This window comes from Salmo salar, chromosome 12, assembly GCF_965601325.2.
Source record: "Salmo salar chromosome 12, fSalSal1, whole genome shotgun sequence".
NCBI classification, from domain to species: Eukaryota; Metazoa; Chordata; class Actinopteri; order Salmoniformes; family Salmonidae; genus Salmo; species Salmo salar.
Genome location: NC_138302.1, coordinates 16,671,432 through 16,694,935, shown reverse-complemented (window position 1 = coordinate 16,694,935; position 23,504 = coordinate 16,671,432). Strand labels below are relative to the sequence as shown.

The window sequence follows — 23,504 nt, the reverse complement described above, 5'->3', positions numbered from 1 at the left end:
CACTCCCACTGAGACCAAAGTAATAAACGTCTATACACTCCCACTGAGACCACATTAATAAACATCTATACACTCCCACTGAGACCACAGTAATAAACATCTATACACTCCCACTGAGACCACAGTAATAAACATCTATACACTCCCACTGAGACCACAGTAATAAACATCTATACACTCCCACTGAGACCACAGTAATAAACATCTATACACTCCCACTGAGACCACCAGTAATAAACATCTATACACTCCCACTGAGACCACCAGTAATAAACATCTATACACTCCCACTGAGACCACAGTAATAAACATCTATACACTCCTACTGAGACCACAGTAATAAACATCTATACACTCCTACTGAGACCATAGTAATAAACATCTATACACTCCCACTGAGACCACAGTAATAAACATCTATACACTCCTACTGAGACCACAGTAATAAACATCTATACACTCCTACTGAGACCACAGTAATAAACATCTATACACTCCTACTGAGACCACAGTAATAAACATATATACACTCCTACTGAGACCACAGTAATAAACATCTATACACTCCTACTGAGACCACAGAAATAAACATCTATACACTCCTACTGAGACCATAGTAATAAACATCTATACACTCCCACTGAGACCACAGTAATAAACATCTATACACTCCTACAGAGACCACAGTAATAAACATCTATACACTCCTACTGAGACCACAGTAATAAACATCTATACACTCCTACTGAGACCACAGTAATAAACATATATACACTCCTACTGAGACCACAGTAATAAACATCTATACACTCCTACTGAGACCACAGTAATAAACATCTATACACTCCTACTGAGACCACAGTAATAAACATCAATACACTCCTACTGAGACCACAGCAATAAACATCTATACACTCCTACTGAGACCACAGCAATAAACATCTATACACTCCTACTGAGACCACAGCAATAAACATCTATACACTCCTACTGAGACCACAGCAATAAACATCTATACACTCCTACTGAGACCACAGCAATAAACATCTATACACTCCTACTGAGACCACAGCAATAAACATCTATACACTCCTACTGAGACCACAGCAATAAACATCTATACACTCCTACTGAGACCACAGCAATAAACATCTATACACTCCTACTGAGACCACAGCAATAAACATCTATACACTCCTACTGAGACCACAGCAATAAACATCTATACACTCCTACTGAGACCACAGCAATACACATCTATACACTCCTACTGAGACCACAGCAATAAACATCTATACACTCCTACTGAGACCACAGTAATAAACATCTATACACCCCTACTGAGACCACAGTAATAAACATCTATACACCCCTACTGAGACCACAGTAATAAACATCTATACACTCCTACTGAGACCACAGTAATAAACATATATACACTCCTACTGAGACCACAGTAATAAACATCTATACACTCCTACTGAGACCACAGTAATAAACATCTATACACTCCTACTGAGACCACAGTAATAAACATCTATACACTCCTACTGAGACCACAGTAATAAACATCTATACACTCCTACTGAGACCACAGTAATAAACATCTATACACTCCTACTGAGACCACAGTAATAAACATCTATACACTCCTACTGAGACCACAGTAATAAACATCTATACACGCCTACTGAGACCACAGTAATAAACATCTATACACTCCTACTGAGACCACAGTAATAAACATCTATACACTCCTACTGAGACCACAGTAATAAACATCTATACACTCCTACTGAGACCACAGTAATAAACATCTATACACTCCTACTGAGACCACAGTAATAAACATCTATACACTCCCACTGAGAACACAGTAATAAACATATATACACTCCCACTGAGACCACAGTAATAAACATCTATACACTCCTACTGAGACCACATTAATAAACATCTATACACTCCCACTGAGACCACAGTAATAAACATCTATACACTCCTACTGAGACCACAGTAATACACATCTATACACTCCTACTGAGACCACAGTAATAAACATCTATACACTCCTACTGAGACCACAATAATAAACATCTATACACTCCTACTGAGACCACAGTAATAAACATCTATACACTCCTACTGAGACCACAGTAATAAACATCTATACACTCCTACTGAGACCACAGTAATAAACATCTATACACTCCTACTGAGACCACAGTAATAAACATCCATACACTCCTACTGAGACCACAGTAATAAACATCCATACACTCCTACTGAGACCACAGTAATAAACATCCATACACTCCTACTGAGACCACAGTAATAAACATCTATACACTCCCACTGAGACCACAGTAATAAACATCTATACACTCCCACTGAGACCACAGTAATAAACATCTATACACTCCCACTGAGACCACAGTAATAAACATCTATACACTCCCACTGAGACCACAGTAATAAACATCTATACACTCCCACTGAGACCACCAGTAATAAACATCTATACACTCCCACTGAGACCACCAGTAATAAACATCTATACAGTCCCACTGAGTCTACAGTAATAAACATCTATACACTCCTACTGAGACCACAGTAATAAACAGCTATACACTCCTACTGAGACCATAGTAATAAACATCTATACACTCCCACTGAGACCACAGTAATAAACATCTATACACTCCTACTGAGACCACAGTAATAAACATCTATACACTCCTACTGAGACCACAGTAATAAACATCTATACACTCCTACTGAGACCACAGTAATAAACATCTATACACTCCTACTGAGACCACAGTAATAAACATCTATACACTCCTACTGAGACCACAGTAATACACATCTATACACTCCTACTGAGACCACAGTAATAAACATCTATACACTCCTACTGAGACCACAGTAATACACATCTATACACTCCTACTGAGACCACAGTAATAAACATCTATACACTCCTACTGAGACGACAGTAATAAACATCTATACACTCCTACTGAGACCACAGTAATAAACATCTATACACTCCTACTGAGACCACAGTAATAAACATCTATACACTCCTACTGAGACCACAGTAATAAACATCTATACACTCCTACTGAGACCACAGTAATAAACATATATACACTCCTACTGAGACCACAGTAATAAACATCTATACACTCCTACTGAGACCACAGTAATAAACATCTATACACTCCTACTGAGACCACAGTAATAAACATCTATACACTCCTACTGAGACCACAGTAATAAACATCCATACACTCCTACTGAGAACACAGTAATAAACATCCATACACTCCTACTGAGACCACAGTAATAAACATCCATACACTCCTACTGAGACCACAGTAATAAACATCCATACACTCCTACTGAGACCACAGTAATAAACATCCATACACTCCTACTGAGACCACAGTAATAAACATCCATACACTCCTACTGAGACCACAGTAATAAACATCCATACACTCCTACTGAGACCACAGTAATAAACATCCATACACTCCTACTGAGACCACAGTAATAAACATCTATACACTCCTACTGAGACCACAGTAATAAACATCTATACACTCCTACTGAGACCACAGTAATAAACATCTATACACTCCTACTGAGACCACAGTAATAAACATGTATTCACTCCTACTGAGACCACAGTAATAAACATCTATACACTCCTACTGAGACCACAGTAATAAACATCTATACACTCCTACTGAGACCACAGTAATAAACATCTATACACTCCTACTGAGACCACAGGAATAAACATCTATACACTCCTACTGAGACCACAGTAATAAACATCTATACACTCCTACTGAGACCACAGTAATAAACATCTATACACTCCTACTGAGACCACAGTAATACACATCTATACACTCCTACTGAGACCACAGTAATAAACATCTATACACTCCTACTGAGACCACAGTAATAAACATCTATACACTCCTACTGAGACCACAGTAATAAACATATATACACTCCTACTGAGACCACAGTAATAAACATCTATACACTCCTACTGAGACCACAGTAATAAACATCTATACACTCCTACTGAGACCACAGTAATAAACATCTATACACTCTTACTGAGACCACAGTAATAAACATCTATACACTCCTACTGAGACCACAGTAATAAACATCTATACACTCCTACTGAGACCACAGTAATAAACATCTATACACTCCTACTGAGACCACAGTAATAAACATCTATACACTCCTACTGAGATCAAAGTAATAAACATCTATACACTCCTACTGAGACCACAGTAATAAACATCTATACACTCCTACTGAGACCACAGTAATAAACATCTATACACTCCTACTGAGACCACAGTAATAAACATCTATACACTCCTACTGAGACCACAGTAATAAACATCTATACACTCCTACTGAGACCACAGTAATAAACATCTATACACTCCTACTGACACCACAGTAATAAACATCTATACACTCCTACTGACACCACAGTAATAAACATCTACACACTCCTACTGAGACCACCAGTAATAAACATCTATACACTCCTACTGAGACCACAGTAATAAACATCTATACACTCCTACTGAGACCACAGTAATAAACATCTATACACTCCTACTGAGACCACAGTAATAAACATCTATACACTCCTACTGAGACCACAGTAATAAACATCTATACACTCCTACTGAGACCACACTAAACACCTATAGACTCCTACTGAGACCACACTAAACACCTATACACTCCTACTGAGACCACACTAAACACCTATACACTCCTCCAGAGACCACACTAAACATCTATACACTCCTACTGAGACCACACTAAACACCTATACACTCCTACTGAGACCAAACTAAACACCTATACACTCCTACTGAGACCACAGTAATAAACATCTATACACTCCTACTGAGACCACAGTAATAAACATCTATACACTCCTACTGAGACCACAGTAATAAACATATATACACTCCTACTGAGACCACAGTAATAAACATATATACACTCCTACTGAGACCACAGTAATAAACATCTATGCACTCCTACTGAGACCACAGTAATAAACATCTATACACTCCTACTGAGACCACAGTAATAAACATCTATACACTCCTACTGAGATCAAAGTAATAAACATCTAAACACTCCTACTGAGACCACAGTAATAAACATCTATACAATCCTACTGAGACCACAGTAATAAACATCTATACACTCCTACTGAGACCACAGTAATAAACATCTATACACTCCTACTGAGACCACAGTAATAAACATCTATACACTCCTACTGAGACCACAGTAATAAACATCTATACACTCCTACTGAGACCACAGTAATAACCATCTATACACTCCTACTGAGACCACAGTACTAAACATCTATACACTCCTACTGAGACCACACTAAACACCTATACACTCCTACTGAGACCACACTAAACACCTATACACTCCTACGGAGACCACAGTAATAAACATCTATACACTCCTACTGAGACCACACTAAACACCTATACACTTCTACTGAGACCACACGAAACACCTATACACTCCTACTGAGACCACACTAAACACCTATACACTCCTACTGAGACCACACTAAACATCTATACACTCCTACTGAGACCACACTAAACACCTATACACTCCTACTGAGACCACACTAAACACCTATACACTCCTACTGAGACCACACTAAACACCTATACACTCCTACTGAGACCACACTAAACATCTATACACTCCTACTGAGACCACACTAAACACCTATACACTCCTACTGAGACCACACTAAACACCTATACACTCCTACTGAGACCACACTAAACACCTATACACTCCTACTGAGACCACACTAAACACCTATACACTCCTACTGAGACCACACTAAACACCTATACACTCCTACTGAGTCCTCACTAAACACCTATACACTCCTACTGAGACCACAGTAATAAACATCTATACACTCCTACTGATACCACAGTAATAAACATCTATACACTCCTACTGAGACCACAGTAATAAACATATATACACTCCTACTGAGACCACAGTAATAAACATCTATACACTCCTACTGAGACCACAGTAATAAACATATATACACTCCTACTGAGACCACAGTAATAAACATCTATACACTCCTACTGAGACCACAATAATAAACATCTATACACTCCTACTGAGACCACAGTAATAAACATCTATACACTCCTACTGAGACCACAGTAATAAACATCTATACACTCCTACTGAGACCACAGTAATAAACATCTATACACTCCTACTGAGACCACAGTAATAAACATCTATACACTCCTACTGAGATCACAGTAATAAACATCTATACACTCCTACTGAGACCACAGTAATAAACATCTATACACTCCTACTGAGACCACAGTAATAAACATATATACACTCCTACTGAGACCACAGTAATAAACATCTATACACTCCTACTGAGACCACAGTAATAAACATCTATACACTCCTACTGAGACCACAGTAATAAACATCTATACACTCCTACTGAGACCACCAGTAATAAACATCTATACACTCCTACTGAGACCACAGTAATAAACATCTATACACTCCTACTGAGACCACAGTAATAAACGTCTATACACTCCTACTGAGACCACAGTAATAAACATCTATACACTCCTACTGAGACCACAGTAATAAACGTCTATACACTCCTACTGAGACCACAGTAATAAACATATATACACTCCTACTGAGACCACAGTAATAAACATCTATACACTCCTACTGAGACCACAGTAATAAACATCTATACGCTCCTACTGAGACCACAGTAATAAACATCTATACACTCCTACTGAGACCACAGTAATAAACATATATACACTCCTACTGAGATCAAAGTAATAAACATCTATATACTCCTACTGAGACCACAGTAATAAACATCTATACACTCCTACTGAGACCACAGTAATAAACATCTATACACTCCTACTGAGACCACAGTAATAAACATCTATACACTCCTACTGAGACCACAGTAATAAACATCTATACACTCCTACTGAGACCACAGTAATAAACATCCATACACTCCTACTGAGACCACAGTAATAAACATCTATACACTCCTACTGAGACCACAGTAATAAACATCTATACACTCCTACTGAGACCACAGGAATAAACATCTATACACTCCTACTGAGACCACAGTAATAAACATCTATACACTCCTACTGAGACCACAGTAATAAACATCTATACACTCCTACTGAGACGACAGTAATAAACATCTATACACTCCTACTGAGACCACAGTAATAAACATCTATACACTCCTACTGAGACCACAGTAATACACATCTATACACTCCTACTGAGACCACAGTAATAAACATCTATACACTCCTACTGAGACCACAGTAATACACATCTATACACTCCTACTGAGACCACAGTAATAAACATCTATACACTCCTACTGAGACCACAGTAATAAACATCTATACACTCCTACTGAGACCACAGTAATAAACATCTATACACTCCTACTGAGACCACAGTAATAAACATCTATACACTCCTACTGAGACCACAGTAATAAACATCTATACACTCCTACTGAGACCACAGTAATAACCATCTATACACTCCTACTGAGACCACAGTACTAAACATCTATACACTCCTACTGAGACCACACTAAACACCTATACACTCCTACTGAGACCACACTAAACACCTATACACTCCTACTGAGACCACACGAAACACCTATACACTCCTACTGAGACCACACTAAACACCTATACACTCCTACTGAGACCACACTAAACATCTATACACTCCTACTGAGACCACACTAAACACCTATACACTCCTACTGAGACCACACTAAACACCTATACACTCCTACTGAGACCACACTAAACACCTATACACTCCTACTGAGACCACACTAAACATCTATACACTCCTACTGAGACCACACTAAACACCTATACACTCCTACTGAGACCACACTAAACACCTATACACTCCTACTGAGACCACACTAAACACCTATACACTCCTACTGAGACCACACTAAACACCTATACACTCCTACTGAGACCACACTAAACACCTATACACTCCTACTGAGTCCACACTAAACACCTATACACTCCTACTGAGACCACAGTAATAAACATCTATACACTCCTACTGAGACCACAGTAATAAACATCTATACACTCCTACTGAGACCACAGTAATAAACATATATACACTCCTACTGAGACCACAGTAATAAACATCTATACACTCCTACTGAGACCACAGTAATAAACATATATACACTCCTACTGAGACCACAGTAATAAACATCTATACACTCCTACTGAGACCACAGTAATAAACATCTATACACTCCTACTGAGACCACAGTAATAAACATCTATACACTCCTACTGAGACCACAGTAATAAACATCTATACACTCCTACTGAGACCACAGTAATAAACATCTATACACTCCTACTGAGACCACAGTAATAAACATCTATACACTCCTACTGAGATCACAGTAATAAACATCTATACACTCCTACTGAGACCACAGTAATAAACATCTATACACTCCTACTGAGACCACAGTAATAAACATATATACACTCCTACTGAGACCACAGTAATAAACATCTATACACACCTACTGAGACCACAGTAATAAACATCTATACACTCCTACTGAGACCACAGTAATAAACATCTATACACTCCTACTGAGACCACCAGTAATAAACATCTATACACTCCTACTGAGACCACAGTAATAAACATCTATACACTCCTACTGAGACCACAGTCATAAACGTCTATACACTCCTACTGAGACCACAGTAATAAACATCTATACACTCCTACTGAGACCACAGTAATAAACATCTATACACTCCTACTGAGACCACAGTAATAAACATCTATACACTCCTACTGAGACCACAGTAATACACATCTATACACTCCTACTGAGACCACAGTAATAAACATCTATACACTCCTACTGAGACCACAGTAATACACATCTATACACTCCTACTGAGACCACAGTAATAAACATCTATACACTCCTACTGAGACCACAGTAATAAACATCTATACACTCCTACTGAGACCACAGTAATAAACATCTATACACTCCTACTGAGACCACAGTAATAAACATCTATACACTCCTACTGAGACCACAGTAATAAACATCTATACACTCCTACTGAGACCACAGTAATAACCATCTATACACTCCTACTGAGACCACAGTACTAAACATCTATACACTCCTACTGAGACCACACTAAACACCTATACACTCCTACTGAGACCACACTAAACACCTATACACTCCTACTGAGACCACACGAAACACCTATACACTCCTACTGAGACCACACTAAACACCTATACACTCCTACTGAGACCACACTAAACATCTATACACTCCTACTGAGACCACACTAAACACCTATACACTCCTACTGAGACCACACTAAACACCTATACACTCCTACTGAGACCACACTAAACACCTATACACTCCTACTGAGACCACACTAAACATCTATACACTCCTACTGAGACCACACTAAACACCTATACACTCCTACTGAGACCACACTAAACACCTATACACTCCTACTGAGACCACACTAAACACCTATACACTCCTACTGAGACCACACTAAACACCTATACACTCCTACTGAGACCACACTAAACACCTATACACTCCTACTGAGTCCACACTAAACACCTATACACTCCTACTGAGACCACAGTAATAAACATCTATACACTCCTACTGAGACCACAGTAATAAACATCTATACACTCCTACTGAGACCACAGTAATAAACATATATACACTCCTACTGAGACCACAGTAATAAACATCTATACACTCCTACTGAGACCACAGTAATAAACATATATACACTCCTACTGAGACCACAGTAATAAACATCTATACACTCCTACTGAGACCACAGTAATAAACATCTATACACTCCTACTGAGACCACAGTAATAAACATCTATACACTCCTACTGAGACCACAGTAATAAACATCTATACACTCCTACTGAGACCACAGTAATAAACATCTATACACTCCTACTGAGACCACAGTAATAAACATCTATACACTCCTACTGAGATCACAGTAATAAACATCTATACACTCCTACTGAGACCACAGTAATAAACATCTATACACTCCTACTGAGACCACAGTAATAAACATATATACACTCCTACTGAGACCACAGTAATAAACATCTATACACACCTACTGAGACCACAGTAATAAACATCTATACACTCCTACTGAGACCACAGTAATAAACATCTATACACTCCTACTGAGACCACCAGTAATAAACATCTATACACTCCTACTGAGACCACAGTAATAAACATCTATACACTCCTACTGAGACCACAGTCATAAACGTCTATACACTCCTACTGAGACCACAGTAATAAACATCTATACACTCCTACTGAGACCACAGTAATAAACGTCTATACACTCCTACTGAGACCACAGTAATAAACATATATACACTCCTACTGAGACCACAGTAATAAACATCTATACACTCCTACTGAGACCACAGTAATAAACATCTATACACTCCTACTGAGACCACAGTAATAAACATCTATACACTCCTACTGAGACCACAGTAATAAACATATATACACTCCTACTGAGATCAAAGTAATAAACATCTATATACTCCTACTGAGACCACAGTAATAAACATCTATACACTCCTACTGAGACCACAGTAATAAACATCTATACACTCCTACTGAGACCACAGTAATAAACATCTATACACTCCTACTGAGACCACAGTAATAAACATCTATACACTCCTACTGAGACCACAGTAATAAACATCCATACACTCCTACTGAGACCACAGTAATAAACATCTATACACTCCTACTGAGACCACAGTAATAAACATCTATACACTCCTACTGAGACCACAGGAATAAACATCTATACACTCCTACTGAGACCACAGTAATAAACATCTATACACTCCTACTGAGACCACAGTAATAAACATCTATACACTCCTACTGAGACCACAGTAATAAACATCTATACACTCCTACTGAGACCACAGTAATAAACATCTATACACTCCTACTGAGACCACAGTAATACACATCTATACACTCCTACTGAGACCACAGTAATAAACATCTATACACTCCTACTGAGACCACAGTAATACACATCTATACACTCCTACTGAGACCACAGTAATAAACATCTATACACTCCTACTGAGACCACAGTAATAAACATCTATACACTCCTACTGAGACCACAGTAATAAACATCTATACACTCCTACTGAGACCACAGTAATAAACATCTATACACTCCTACTGAGACCACAGTAATAAACATCTATACACTCCTACTGAGACCACAGTAATAAACATCTATACACTCCTACTGAGACCACAGTAATAAACATCTATACACTCCTACTGAGACCACAGTAATAAACATCTATACACTCCTACTGAGACCACAGTAATAAACATCCATACACTCCTACTGAGAACACAGTAATAAACATCCATACACTCCTACTGAGACCACAGTAATAAACATCTATACACTCCTACTGAGACCACAGTAATAAACATCTATACACTCCTACTGAGACCACAGTAATAAACATCTATACACTCCTACTGAGACCACAGTAATAAACATCTATACACTCCTACTGAGACCACAGTAATAAACATCTATACACTCCTACTGAGACCACAGTAATAAACATCTATACACTCCTACTGAGACCACAGTAATAAACATATATACACTCCTACAGAGACCATAGTAATAAACACCTATACACTCCTACTGAGACCACAGTAATAAACATCTATACACTCCTACTGAGACCACAGTAATAAAAATCTATACACTCCTACTGAGACCACAGTAATAAACATCTATACACTCCTACTGAGACCACAGTAATAAACATCTATACACTCCTACTGAGACCACAGTAATAAACATCTATACACTCCTACTGAGACCACAGTAATAAACATCTATACACTCCTACTGAGATCACAGTAATAAACATCTATACACTCCTACTGAGACCACAGTAATAAACATCTATGCACTCCTACTGAGACCACAGTAATAAACATATATACACTCCTACTGAGTCCACAGTAATAAACATATATACACTCCTACTGAGACCACAGTAATAAACATATATACACTCCTACTGATTGGTCCTCCTCCCCTCCCTATACCACACACTGATTGGATCTCCTCCCCACCCACTGATTGGTCCTCCTCCCCTCCCTATACCATACACTGATTGGTCCTCCTCCTCTCCCTATACCATACACTGATTGGTCCTCCTCCCCTCTCTTTACCACACACTGATTGGTCCTCCTCCCCTCCCTTTACCACACACTGATTGGTCCTCCTCCCCTCCCTTTACCACCCCCCTCCACTCCATACCAGGCTGCTGTGTGCCGTGTGTGTCCCTTACATCCGTAATATAGTTTACACACACACACACACACACACACACACACACACACACACACACACACACACACACACACACACACACACACACACACACACACACACACACACACACACACACGGCTCACTCCCTCCTCACCTGACTATTCTGTGGTGTGTGTCCGTTGTGTCCATCGTGGTTCCTAGGCGACAGGAAGGAGTCGTCCCTAGTGGTCTCTCTAGTCTTCTCCATCCTCGGGGCGCTGGGGTCACCATCCTCCACGCCGTTGGCCTTCCGCACGCACAGAACCTTCCGGAGGAAATCAAACACATGGGATCGGGAAGACGATGCACTGTGGTGAGCACTGAGGAAAACTGATATTTTATATAAATACATAACATGTACTAATAAATGTCTCTTCTGTGAAGGGGATGGTGGTGGCTGGCCATAAAGCACATCCAGGTCCCCAGGTCTCCCTCGCAAAAGAGTTTTCAAGCCTCAAGTATCTTTAACTGTAAAGGTTAAATAAAGGTTGAATAAATGATAATCACCTTTCTGAAGCTCTGTCTGAAGTTGTCTGACAGGAAGCCATAGAGAAGAGGGTTGGCACAGGAGTTAACATAGGACAGGATGACTGGGGAGTAGAGACAAAACTAATGGTCAATCAATGTCTGTCTCCCACCTCTCTCTCTCTCTCTCTCGATCCCACCTCTCTCTCTCTCTCTCTCGATCCCACCTCTCTCTCTCTCTCTCTCGATCCCACCTCTCTCTCTCTCTCTCGATCCCACCTCTCTCTCTCTCTCTCGATCCCACCTCTCTCTCTCAGCTCTCTCCCCCTCTCTCTCTCTCTCCTCTCTCTCCCACCTCTCTCTCTCTTTCTCTGTTTCTCTCTCTCTCCCAACCCTCTCTCGCTCTCTTTCCCCATCTCCTACCCCTCTCCTCCCCCCTCTTTCCCCTCTCCTCCCCTCTCTTTCCCCTCTCCTCCCCTCTCTTTCCCCTCTCCTCCCTTCTGTTTCCCCTCTCCTCCCCCTTTCCCCATTCCCTCCCCCTCTTTCCCATCCCCTCCCCCTCTTCCCCCTCTCCTCCCCCCTCTTTCCCCTCTCCTCCCCATCTCCTCCCCCTCTTTCCCCTCACCTCCCCATCTCCTCCCCCTCTTTCCACTCTTTCCCTCCTTTCCCCTCTCCTCCTCTCTCCAACCCTCTCCCCCCCTTAGGGTTAGAGTGAGTGTAACCTATTCCCCATAGGGCTCTGGTAAACAGTAGTACACTACACAGGGATTAGGGTGCTATTTGGGATGCAGACTAAAAGGTTTCTTCTGTTACCAGAGAAGAAGTAGATGCCGGCGGTCACGGAGGACTCTGGGATGATGATGATGAGGTTGATGATGTTGATAATGAAGAAGGGAAGCCAGCAGAGGACGAAGACCACCACGATGATCACCACCATACGGGTCACCTTACGCTCTGACCGCCGACGCTTGGTGAAGCCTGCCCGCACACCTGAAGACTTCACCTGGAGGGGGTAACAAAATGGTGGTGGTGGAGGAGGAGGATGGCAATGATGATAATGGTGATGATGATAACATGTTATACAAATGTATTCTAAAACATATGAACATGGTAAATTAGAAAAAGGAAAGTTTCAGCAGAACCTCTCTTACATACTATCAAAAGATGCTAACACCGAAAATAATGGTTGGAATGACAAAACAGAACAAAATAATATTCCGGAATGCTTTTTCACACACCTTGAAGATAATGACCACAAAAGCAGCCAGGTCACCCGTGATACAAGTCAGTATTAATCCATCCATGTCTGAGGTCGGGAGATGGTGTGGAAACAGACCACTAGGGGCAACAGTGAGCGCTGTTACATTCAAGTAGGTTTGGGTTTTGCTGGGGTGTTGTAGATGGGTGTAAGCATCTGTGTCACGTCCTGACCATAGAAAGATGTTATTTTCTATGGTAGAGTAGGTCAGGGCGTGACAGGGTTTCTCTCTCTCCATGTTTTCTATGTTTAGGTTCTAATTTTGTATTTCTATGTTGGGGTTTTGTTTGGGATGATCTCCAATTAGAGGCAGCTGGTCCTCGTTGTCTCTAATTGGAGATCATACTTAAGTAGGGGGTTTTTCCACCTGGGTTTGTGGGAGATTATCTTTGAGTCTGTGTATGTTTCACCTCTGCGTCACGGTTTGTTGTTTTTGTCATTCAGTTTATTTATGTATTGCATAGTTTCACAGTATAAATAAAATGTGGAACGACACACGCTGCACTTTGGTCCACTTCTCCTTACGACAGCCGTGACACTCTGCCTCTGGTGCAAAGGTTGTATGTTCAAATCCAGCAATATAAGGTTGTTTTTTGAATCTTTGTTTTAAGCCTAACCTAAACCATTCAGAGTTAATACCTAACCTTAACCATTCAGTGTTAATACCCAAACCTTAACTATTCAGAGTTAATACCTTACCTATTCAGAGTTAATACCTTACCCATTCAGAGTTAATACCTATCCTTAACCATTCAGTGTTAATACCCAAACCTTAACTATTCAGAGTTAATACCTTACCTATTCAGAGTTAATACCTTACCTTAACCATTCAGAGTTAATACCTAACCTTTTAGTCATTTTTGTACTGGCCCCCCGTAGGAATCAAACCCACAACCCTGGCGTTGCACACACCATGCTCTACCAACTGAGCCACAGGGAAGGCATAACTAGTCAGAGTTAATGCCTAACCTTAACCATTCAGAGTTAATACCTAACCTTAAGATTTCAGAGTTAATGCCTAAATGTAACCTTAAACACTTCAACATGTGACATTTGGAACAACTTCGACGTTTGACTTTGAGAAACATGGATGAACGTCTAATTCTGAGGTGAGACTGTGAGAGCTTGTTGCACAAAACAACAACACAGAGAAGTGTTTAATGACCAAATGAAAAAATGACAGAAACATCCACTGTCAGAGAGTTCAAACAGCCGAACCAAACATTTCTAATAATGCAGTCTTGACCACAACGGGCAACCAAAATGATGGTACTGTAGCTAACACAGAAACATAGAAGAAAACCAGAATGATTTTGACCCCCACCTTGACCACAATGAGCAGGTAGCAGAGACAGATGACCAGGAGTGGTCCGAAGAACCCCAGCGTAGCCGTGTACAGTATAAACACGGTCGACCACACATCCTGCGGCTCCGGCCAGCTAATGTTACACGAGTTGAACGTGTCCTGAACGCCGGAGAACACGACAACGGGCAGGACGACCACCAACGACAACGCCCACACCGCGGCGCTCACCACCTTCGCCACTCGTGGACGCCGCCATTTTGTAGACCGTATGGGGTGGACCACGGCCAGGTAGCGGTCGATAGACATCCCGGTCAGACAGAAGATGGAGCTGAACTGGCTCATGGAGTCAGCGGTCATCAGCACGCGACACAGGAAGGAGCCGAATGGCCAGTAGGAGAGAACGTTCTGGAAGGAGGAGAAGGAAGAGGAGGAGGAGGAAGAAGAGATTACTTTATTGTAACTTGTCTTCTGCTTTATTCAAACCCCTCAGAAAGACAAACAGATACAGAGGTTGGTGCAGAGGGACGTTTATAGCTTACGTGCCTTGCTTAAGGGCACAACGGCAAGAGATGAGATGGCATCTTGGACACTGATGCCAGAAACCTTTCAGTTACCCTTACTCCAGACCAGATGATGCCTTGTCGGAGCTAGGATTCAAACCGACAACCCTTGGGTTGCTGGCCCACTCCTCTAACCTGTAGCCTCTAACCTCACCTGGGTGGTCAGGAAGGGAAGTCCCAGGATGTACAGTTCATCTCTAATCTGTAACCTCTGACCTCTAGGCTATCTGGGTGGTGAGGAAGGGAAATCCCAGGATGTACAGTGTGTCTCTAACCTCTGACCTCTAGGCTACCTGGGTGGTGAGGAAGGGAAGTCCCAGGATGTACAGTGTGTCTCTAACCTCTAACCTCTAGGCTACCTGGGTGGTGAGGAAGGGAAGTCCCAGGATGTACAGTTCATCTCTAACCTCTAACCTCTGACCTCTAGGCTACCTGGGTGGTGAGGAAGGGAAATCCCAGGATGTACAGTGTGTCTCTAACCTCTGACCTCTAGGCTACCTGGGTGGTGAGGAAGGGAAGCCCCAGGATGTACAGTTCATCTCTAACCTCTAACCTCTGACCTCTAGGCTACCTGGGTGGTGAGGAAGGGAAGCCCCAGGATGTACAGTTCATCTCTAACCTCTAACCTCTAACTTCTAGACTACCTGGGTGGTGAGGAAGGGAAGTCCCAGGATGTACAGTTCATCTCTAACTCTAACCTCCAGACTACCTGGGTGGTGAGGAAGGGAAGTCCCAGGATGTACAGTTCATCTCCAACCTCTGACCTCTAGACTACCTGGGTGGTGAGGAAGGGAAGTCCCAGGATGTACAGTTCATCTCTAACCTCTGACCTCCAGACTACCTGGGTGGTGAGGAAGGGAAGTCCCAGGATGTACAGTTCATCTCTAACCTCTAACCTCCAGACTACCTGTGTGGTGAGGAAGGGAAGTCCCAGGATGTACAGTTCATCTCTAACCTCTGACCTCTAGACTACCTGGGTGGTGAGGAAGGGAAGTCCCAGGATGTACAGTTCATCTCTAACCTCTGACCTCTAGGCTACCTGGGTGGTGAGGAAGGGAAGTCCCAGGATGTACAGTTCATCTCTAACCTCTAACCTCCAGACTACCTGGGTGGTGAGGAAGGGAAGTCCCAGGATGTACAGTTCATCTCTAACCTCTGACCTCCAGACTACCTGGGTGGTGAGGAAGGGAAGTCCCAGGATGTACAGTTCATCTCTAACCTCTGACCTCTAGACTACCTGGGTGGTGAGGAAGGGAAGTCCCAGGATGTACAGTTCATCTCTAACCTCTGACCTCTAGGCTACCTGGATGGTGAGGAAGGGAAGTCCCAGGATGTACAGTTCATCTCTAACCTCTAACCTCTAGACTACCTGGGTGGTGAGGAAGGGAAGTCCCAGGATGTACAGTTAATCTCTACGTCTAACCTCTGACCTCTAGACTACCTGGGAGGTGAGGAAGGGAAGTCCCAGGATGTACAGTTCATCTCTAACCTCTAACTTCTAGGCTACCTGGGTGGTGAGGAAGGGAAGTCCCAGGATGTACAGTTCATCTCTAACCTCTGACCTCTAGACTACCTGGGTGGTGAGGAAGGGAAGTCCCAGGATGTACAGTTCATCTCTTACCTCTAACCTCAAGACTACCTGGGTGGTGAGGAAGGGAAGTCCCAGGATGTACAGTTCATCTCTAACCTCTAACCTCCAGACTACCTGGGTGGTGAGGAAGGGAAGTCCCAGGATGTACAGTTCATCTCTAACCTCTGACCTCTAGGCTACCTGGGTGGTGAGGAAGGGAAGTCCCAGGATGTACAGTTCATCTCTAACCTCTGACCTCTAGGCTACCTGGGTGGTGAGGAAGGGAAGTCCCAGGATGTACAGTGTGTCTCTAACCTCTAACATCTAGACTACCTGGGTGGTGAGGAAGGGAAGTCCCAGGATGTACAGTGTGTCTCTAACCTCTAACCTCTAGGCTACCTGGGTGGTGAGGAAGGGAAGTCCCAGGATGTACAGTTCATCTCTAACCTCTAACCTCCAGACTACCTGGGTGGTGAGGAAGGGAAGTCCCAGGATGTACAGTTCATCTCTAACCTCTGACCTCCAGACTACCTGGGTGGTGAGGAAGGGAAGTCCCAGGATGTACAGTTCATCTCTAACCTCTAACCTCTAACCTCTGACCTCTAGACTACCTGGGTGGTGAGGAAGGGAAGTCCCAGGATGTACAGTTCATCTCTAACCTCTGACCTCTAGGCTACCTGGGTGGTGAGGAAGGGAAGTCCCAGGATGTACAGTTCATCTCTAACCTCTAACCTCTAGACTACCTGGGTGGTGAGGAAGGGAAGTCCCAGGATGTACAGTTAATCTCTACGTCTAACCTCTGACCTCTAGACTACCTGGGAGGTGAGGAAGGGAAGTCCCAGGATGTACAGTTCATCTCTAACCTCTAACTTCTAGGCTACCTGGGTGGTGAGGAAGGGAAGTCCCAGGATGTACAGTTCATCTCTAACCTCTGACCTCTAGACTACCTGGGTGGTGAGGAAGGGAAGTCCCAGGATGTACAGTTCATCTCTTACCTCTAACCTCAAGACTACCTGGGTGGTGAGGAAGGGAAGTCCCAGGATGTACAGTTCATCTCTAACATCTGACCTCTAGACTACCTGGGTGGTGAGGAAGGGAAGTCCCAGGATGTACAGTTCATCTCTAACCTCTGACCTCTAGGCTACCTGGGTGGTGAGGAAGGGAAGTCCCAGGATGTACAGTTCATCTCTAACCTCTGACCTCCAGACTACCTTGGTGGTGAAGAAGGGATGTCCCAGGATGTACAGTTCATCTCTAACCTCTAGACTACCTGGGTGGTGAGGAAGGGAAGTCCCAGGATGTACAGTGTGTCTCTAACCTCTGACCTCTAGACTACCTGGGTGGTGAGGAAGGGAAGTCCCAGGATGTACAGTTCATCTCTAACCTCTAACCTCTGACCTCTAGACTACCTGGGTGGTGAGGAAGGGAAGTCCCAGGATGTACAGTTCATCTCTAACCTCTAACCTCTGACCTCTAGACTACCTGGGTGGTGAGGAAGGGAAGTCCCAGGATGTACAGTTCATCTCTTACCTCTAACCTCAAGACTACCTGGGTGGTGAGGAAGGGAAGTCCCAGGATGTACAGTTCATCTCTAACCTCTAACCTCCAGACTACCTGTGTGGTGAGGAAGGGAAGTCCCAGGATGTACAGTTCATCTCTAACATCTGACCTCTAGACTACCTGGGTGGTGAGGAAGGGAAGTCCCAGGATGTACAGTTCATCTCTAACCTCTGACCTCTAGGCTACCTGGGTGGTGAGGAAGGGAAGTCCCAGGATGTACAGTTCATCTCTAACCTCTGAGCTCCAGACTACCTGGGTGGTGAGGAAGGGAAGTCCCAGGATGTACAGTTCATCTCTAACCTCTAGACTACCTGGGTGGTGAGGAAGGGAAGTCCCAGGATGTACAGTGTGTCTCTAACCTCTGACCTCTAGACTACCTGGGTGGTGAGGAAGGGAAGTCCCAGGATGTACAGTTCATCTCTAACCTCTAACCTCTGACCTCTAGACTACCTGGGTGGTGAGGAAGGGAAGTCCCAGGATGTACAGTTCATCTCTAATCTCTAGACAACCTGGGTGGTGAGGAAGGGAAGTCCCAGGATGTACAGTTCATCTGTAACCTCTGACCTCTAGACTACCTGGGTGGTGAGGAAGGGAAGTCCCAGGATGTACAGTTCATCTCTAACCTCTAACCTCTAGGCTACCTGGGTGGTGAGGAAGGGAAGTCCCAGGATGTACAGTTCATCTCTAACCTCTAGACTACCTGGGTAGTGAGGAAGGGAAGTCCCAGGATGTACAGTTCATCTCTAACCTCTGACCTCTAGACTACCTGGGTGGTGAGGAAGGGAAGTCCAAGGATATACAGTTCATCTCTAACCTCTAACTTCTAGGCTACCTGGGTGGTGAGGAAGGGAAGTCCCAGGATGTACAGTTCATCTCTAACCTCTGACCTCTAGACTACCTGGGTGGTGAGGAAGGGAAGTCCCAGGATGTACAGTTCATCTCTTACCTCTAACCTCAAGACTACCTGGGTGGTGAGGAAGGGAAGTCCCAGGATGTACAGTTCATCTCTAACCTCTAACCTCCAGACTACCTGGGTGGTGAGGAAGGGAAGTCCCAGGATGTACAGTTCATCTCTAACGTCTGACCTCTAGACTACCTGGGTGGTGAGGAAGGGAAGTCCCAGGATGTACAGTTAATCTCTAACCTCTGACCTCTAGGCTACCTGGGTGGTGAGGAAGGGAAGTCCCAGGATGTACAGTTCATCTCTAACCTCTGACCTCTAGGCTACCTGGGTGGTGAGGAAGGGAAGTCCCAGGATGTACAGTGTGTCTCTAACCTCTAACATCTAGACTACCTGGGTGGTGAGGAAGGGAAGTCCCAGGATGTACAGTGTGTCTCTAACCTCTAACCTCTAGGCTACCTGGGTGGTGAGGAAGGGAAGTCCCAGGATGTACAGTTCATCTCTAACCTCTAACCTCTGACCTCTAGACTACCTGGGAGGTGAGGAAGGGAAGTCCCAGGATGTACAGTTCATCTCTAACCTCTAACTTCTAGGCTACCTGGGTGGTGAGGAAGGGAAGTCCCAGGATGTACAGTTCATCTCTAACCTCTGACCTCTAGACTACCTGGGTGGTGAGGAAGGGAAGTCCCAGGATGTACAGTTCATCTCTTACCTCTAAACTCAAGACTACCTGGGTGGTGAGGAAGGGAAGTCCCAGGATGTACAGTTCATCTCTAACCTCTAACCTCCAGACTACCTGTGTGGTGAGGAAGGGAAGTCCCAGGATGTACAGTTCATCTCTAACATCTGACCTCTAGACTACCTGGGTGGTGAGGAAGGGAAGTCCCAGGATGTACAGTTCATCTCTAACCTCTGACCTCTAGGCTACCTGGGTGGTGAGGAAGGGAAGTCCCAGGATGTACAGTTCATCTCTAACCTCTGACCTCCAGACTACCTGGGTGGTGAGGAAGGGAAGTCCCAGGATGTACAGTTCATCTCTAACCTCTAGACTACCTGGGTGGTGAGGAAGGGAAGTCCCAGGATGTACAGTGTGTCTCTAACCTCTGACCTCTAGACTACCTGGGTGGTGAGGAAGGGAAGTCCCAGGATGTACAGTTCATCTCTAACCTCTAACCTCTGACCTCTAGACTACCTGGGTGGTGAGGAAGGGAAGTCCCAGGATGTACAGTTCATCTCTAACCTCTAACCTCTGACCTCTAGACTACCTGGGTGGTGAGGAAGGGAAGTCCCAGGATGTACAGTTCATCTCTTACCTCTAACCTCAAGACTACCTGGGGGGTGAGGAAGGGAAGTCCCAGGATGTACAGTTCATCTCTAACCTCTAACCTCCAGACTACCTGTGTGGTGAGGAAGGGAAGTCCCAGGATGTACAGTTCATCTCTAACATCTGACCTCTAGACTACCTGGGTGGTGAGGAAGGGAAGTCCCAGGATGTACAGTTCATCTCTAACCTCTGACCTCTAGGCTACCTGGGTGGTGAGGAAGGGAAGTCCCAGGATGTACAGTTCATCTCTAACCTCTGAGCTCCAGACTACCTGGGTGGTGAGGAAGGGAAGTCCCAGGATGTACAGTTCATCTCTAACCTCTAGACTACCTGGGTGGTGAGGAAGGGAAGTCCCAGGATGTACAGTGTGTCTCTAACCTCTGACCTCTAGACTACCTGGGTGGTGAGGAAGGGAAGTCCCAGGATGTACAGTTCATCTCTAACCTCTAACCTCTGACCTCTAGACTACCTGGGTGGTGAGGAAGGGAAGTCCCAGGATGTACAGTTCATCTCTAATCTCTAGACTACCTGGGTGGTGAGGAAGGGAAGTCCCAGGATGTACAGTTCATCTGTAACCTCTGACCTCCAGACTACCTGGGTGGTGAGGAAGGGAAGTCCCAGGATGTACAGTTCATCTCTAACCTCTAACCTCTAGGCTACCTGGGTGGTGAGGAAGGGAAGTCCCAGGATGTACAGTTCATCTCTAACCTCTAGACTACCTGGGTAGTGAGGAAGGGAAGTCCCAGGATGTACAGTTCATCTCTAACCTCTGACCTCTAGACTACCTGGGTGGTGAGGAAGGGAAGTCCCAGGATGTACAGTTCATCTCTAACCTCTGACCTCTAGGCTACCTGGGTGGTGAGGAAGGGAAGTCCCAGGATGTACAGTTCATCTCTAACCTCTGACCTCCAGACTACCTGGGTGGTGAGGAAGGGAAGTCCCAGGATGTACAGTTCATCTCTAACCTCTAGACTACCTGGGTGGTGAGGAAGGGAAGTCCCAGGATGTACAGTGTGTCTCTAACCTCTGACCTCTAGACTACCTGGGTGGTGAGGAAGGGAAGTCCCAGGATGTACAGTTCATCTCTAACCTCTAACCTCTGACCTCTAGACTACCTGGGTGGTGAGGAAGGGAAGTCCCAGGATGTACAGTTCATCTCTAACCTCTAACCTCTGACCTCTAGACTACCTGGGTGGTGAGTAAGGGAAGTCCCAGGATGTACAGTTCATCTCTTACCTCTAACCTCAAGACTACCTGGGTGGTGAGGAAGGGAAGTCCCAGGATGTACAGTTCATCTCTAACCTCTAACCTCCAGACTACCTGTGTGGTGAGGAAGGGAAGTCCCAGGATGTACAGTTCATCTCTAACATCTGACCTCTAGACTACCTGGGTGGTGAGGAAGGGAAGTCCCAGGATGTACAGTTCATCTCTAACCTCTGACCTCTAGGCTACCTGGGTGGTGAGGAAGGGAAGTCCCAGGATGTACAGTTCAGCTCTAACCTCTGAGCTCCAGACTACCTGGGTGGTGAGGAAGGGAAGTCCCAGGATGTACAGTTCATCTCTAACCTCTAGACTACCTGGGTGGTGAGGAAGGGAAGTCCCAGGATGTACAGTGTGTCTCTAACCTCTGACCTCTAGACTACCTGGGTGGTGAGGAAGGGAAGTCCCAGGATGTACAGTTCATCTCTAACCTCTAACCTCTGACCTCTAGACTACCTGGGTGGTGAGGAAGGGAAGTCCCAGGATGTACAGTTCATCTCTAATCTCTAGACTACCTGGGTGGTGAGGAAGGGAAGTCCCAGGATGTACAGTTCATCTGTAACCTCTGACCTCTAGACTACCTGGGTGGTGAGGAAGGGAAGTCCCAGGATGTA

General features: G+C 43.9%; 1 protein-coding gene across 1 annotated transcript in view; it reads right to left on the bottom strand.

The window, feature by feature from the left end:
- The window catches only part of LOC106564296 (somatostatin receptor type 5), a 95,580-nt gene that overhangs the window by 59,425 nt on the left and 12,651 nt on the right, over window positions 1-23,504 (bottom strand). The window contains exons 2-5 of the mRNA XM_045692058.2: window positions 15,734-16,120; window positions 13,965-14,154; window positions 13,194-13,276; window positions 12,802-12,951 (exon numbers count right to left, since the gene is read on the bottom strand). Of these exons, the coding sequence (XP_045548014.2) occupies window positions 12,802-12,951; window positions 13,194-13,276; window positions 13,965-14,154; window positions 15,734-16,120 (810 nt within the window). The remainder of the gene's footprint in view (window positions 1-12,801; window positions 12,952-13,193; window positions 13,277-13,964; window positions 14,155-15,733; window positions 16,121-23,504) is intronic.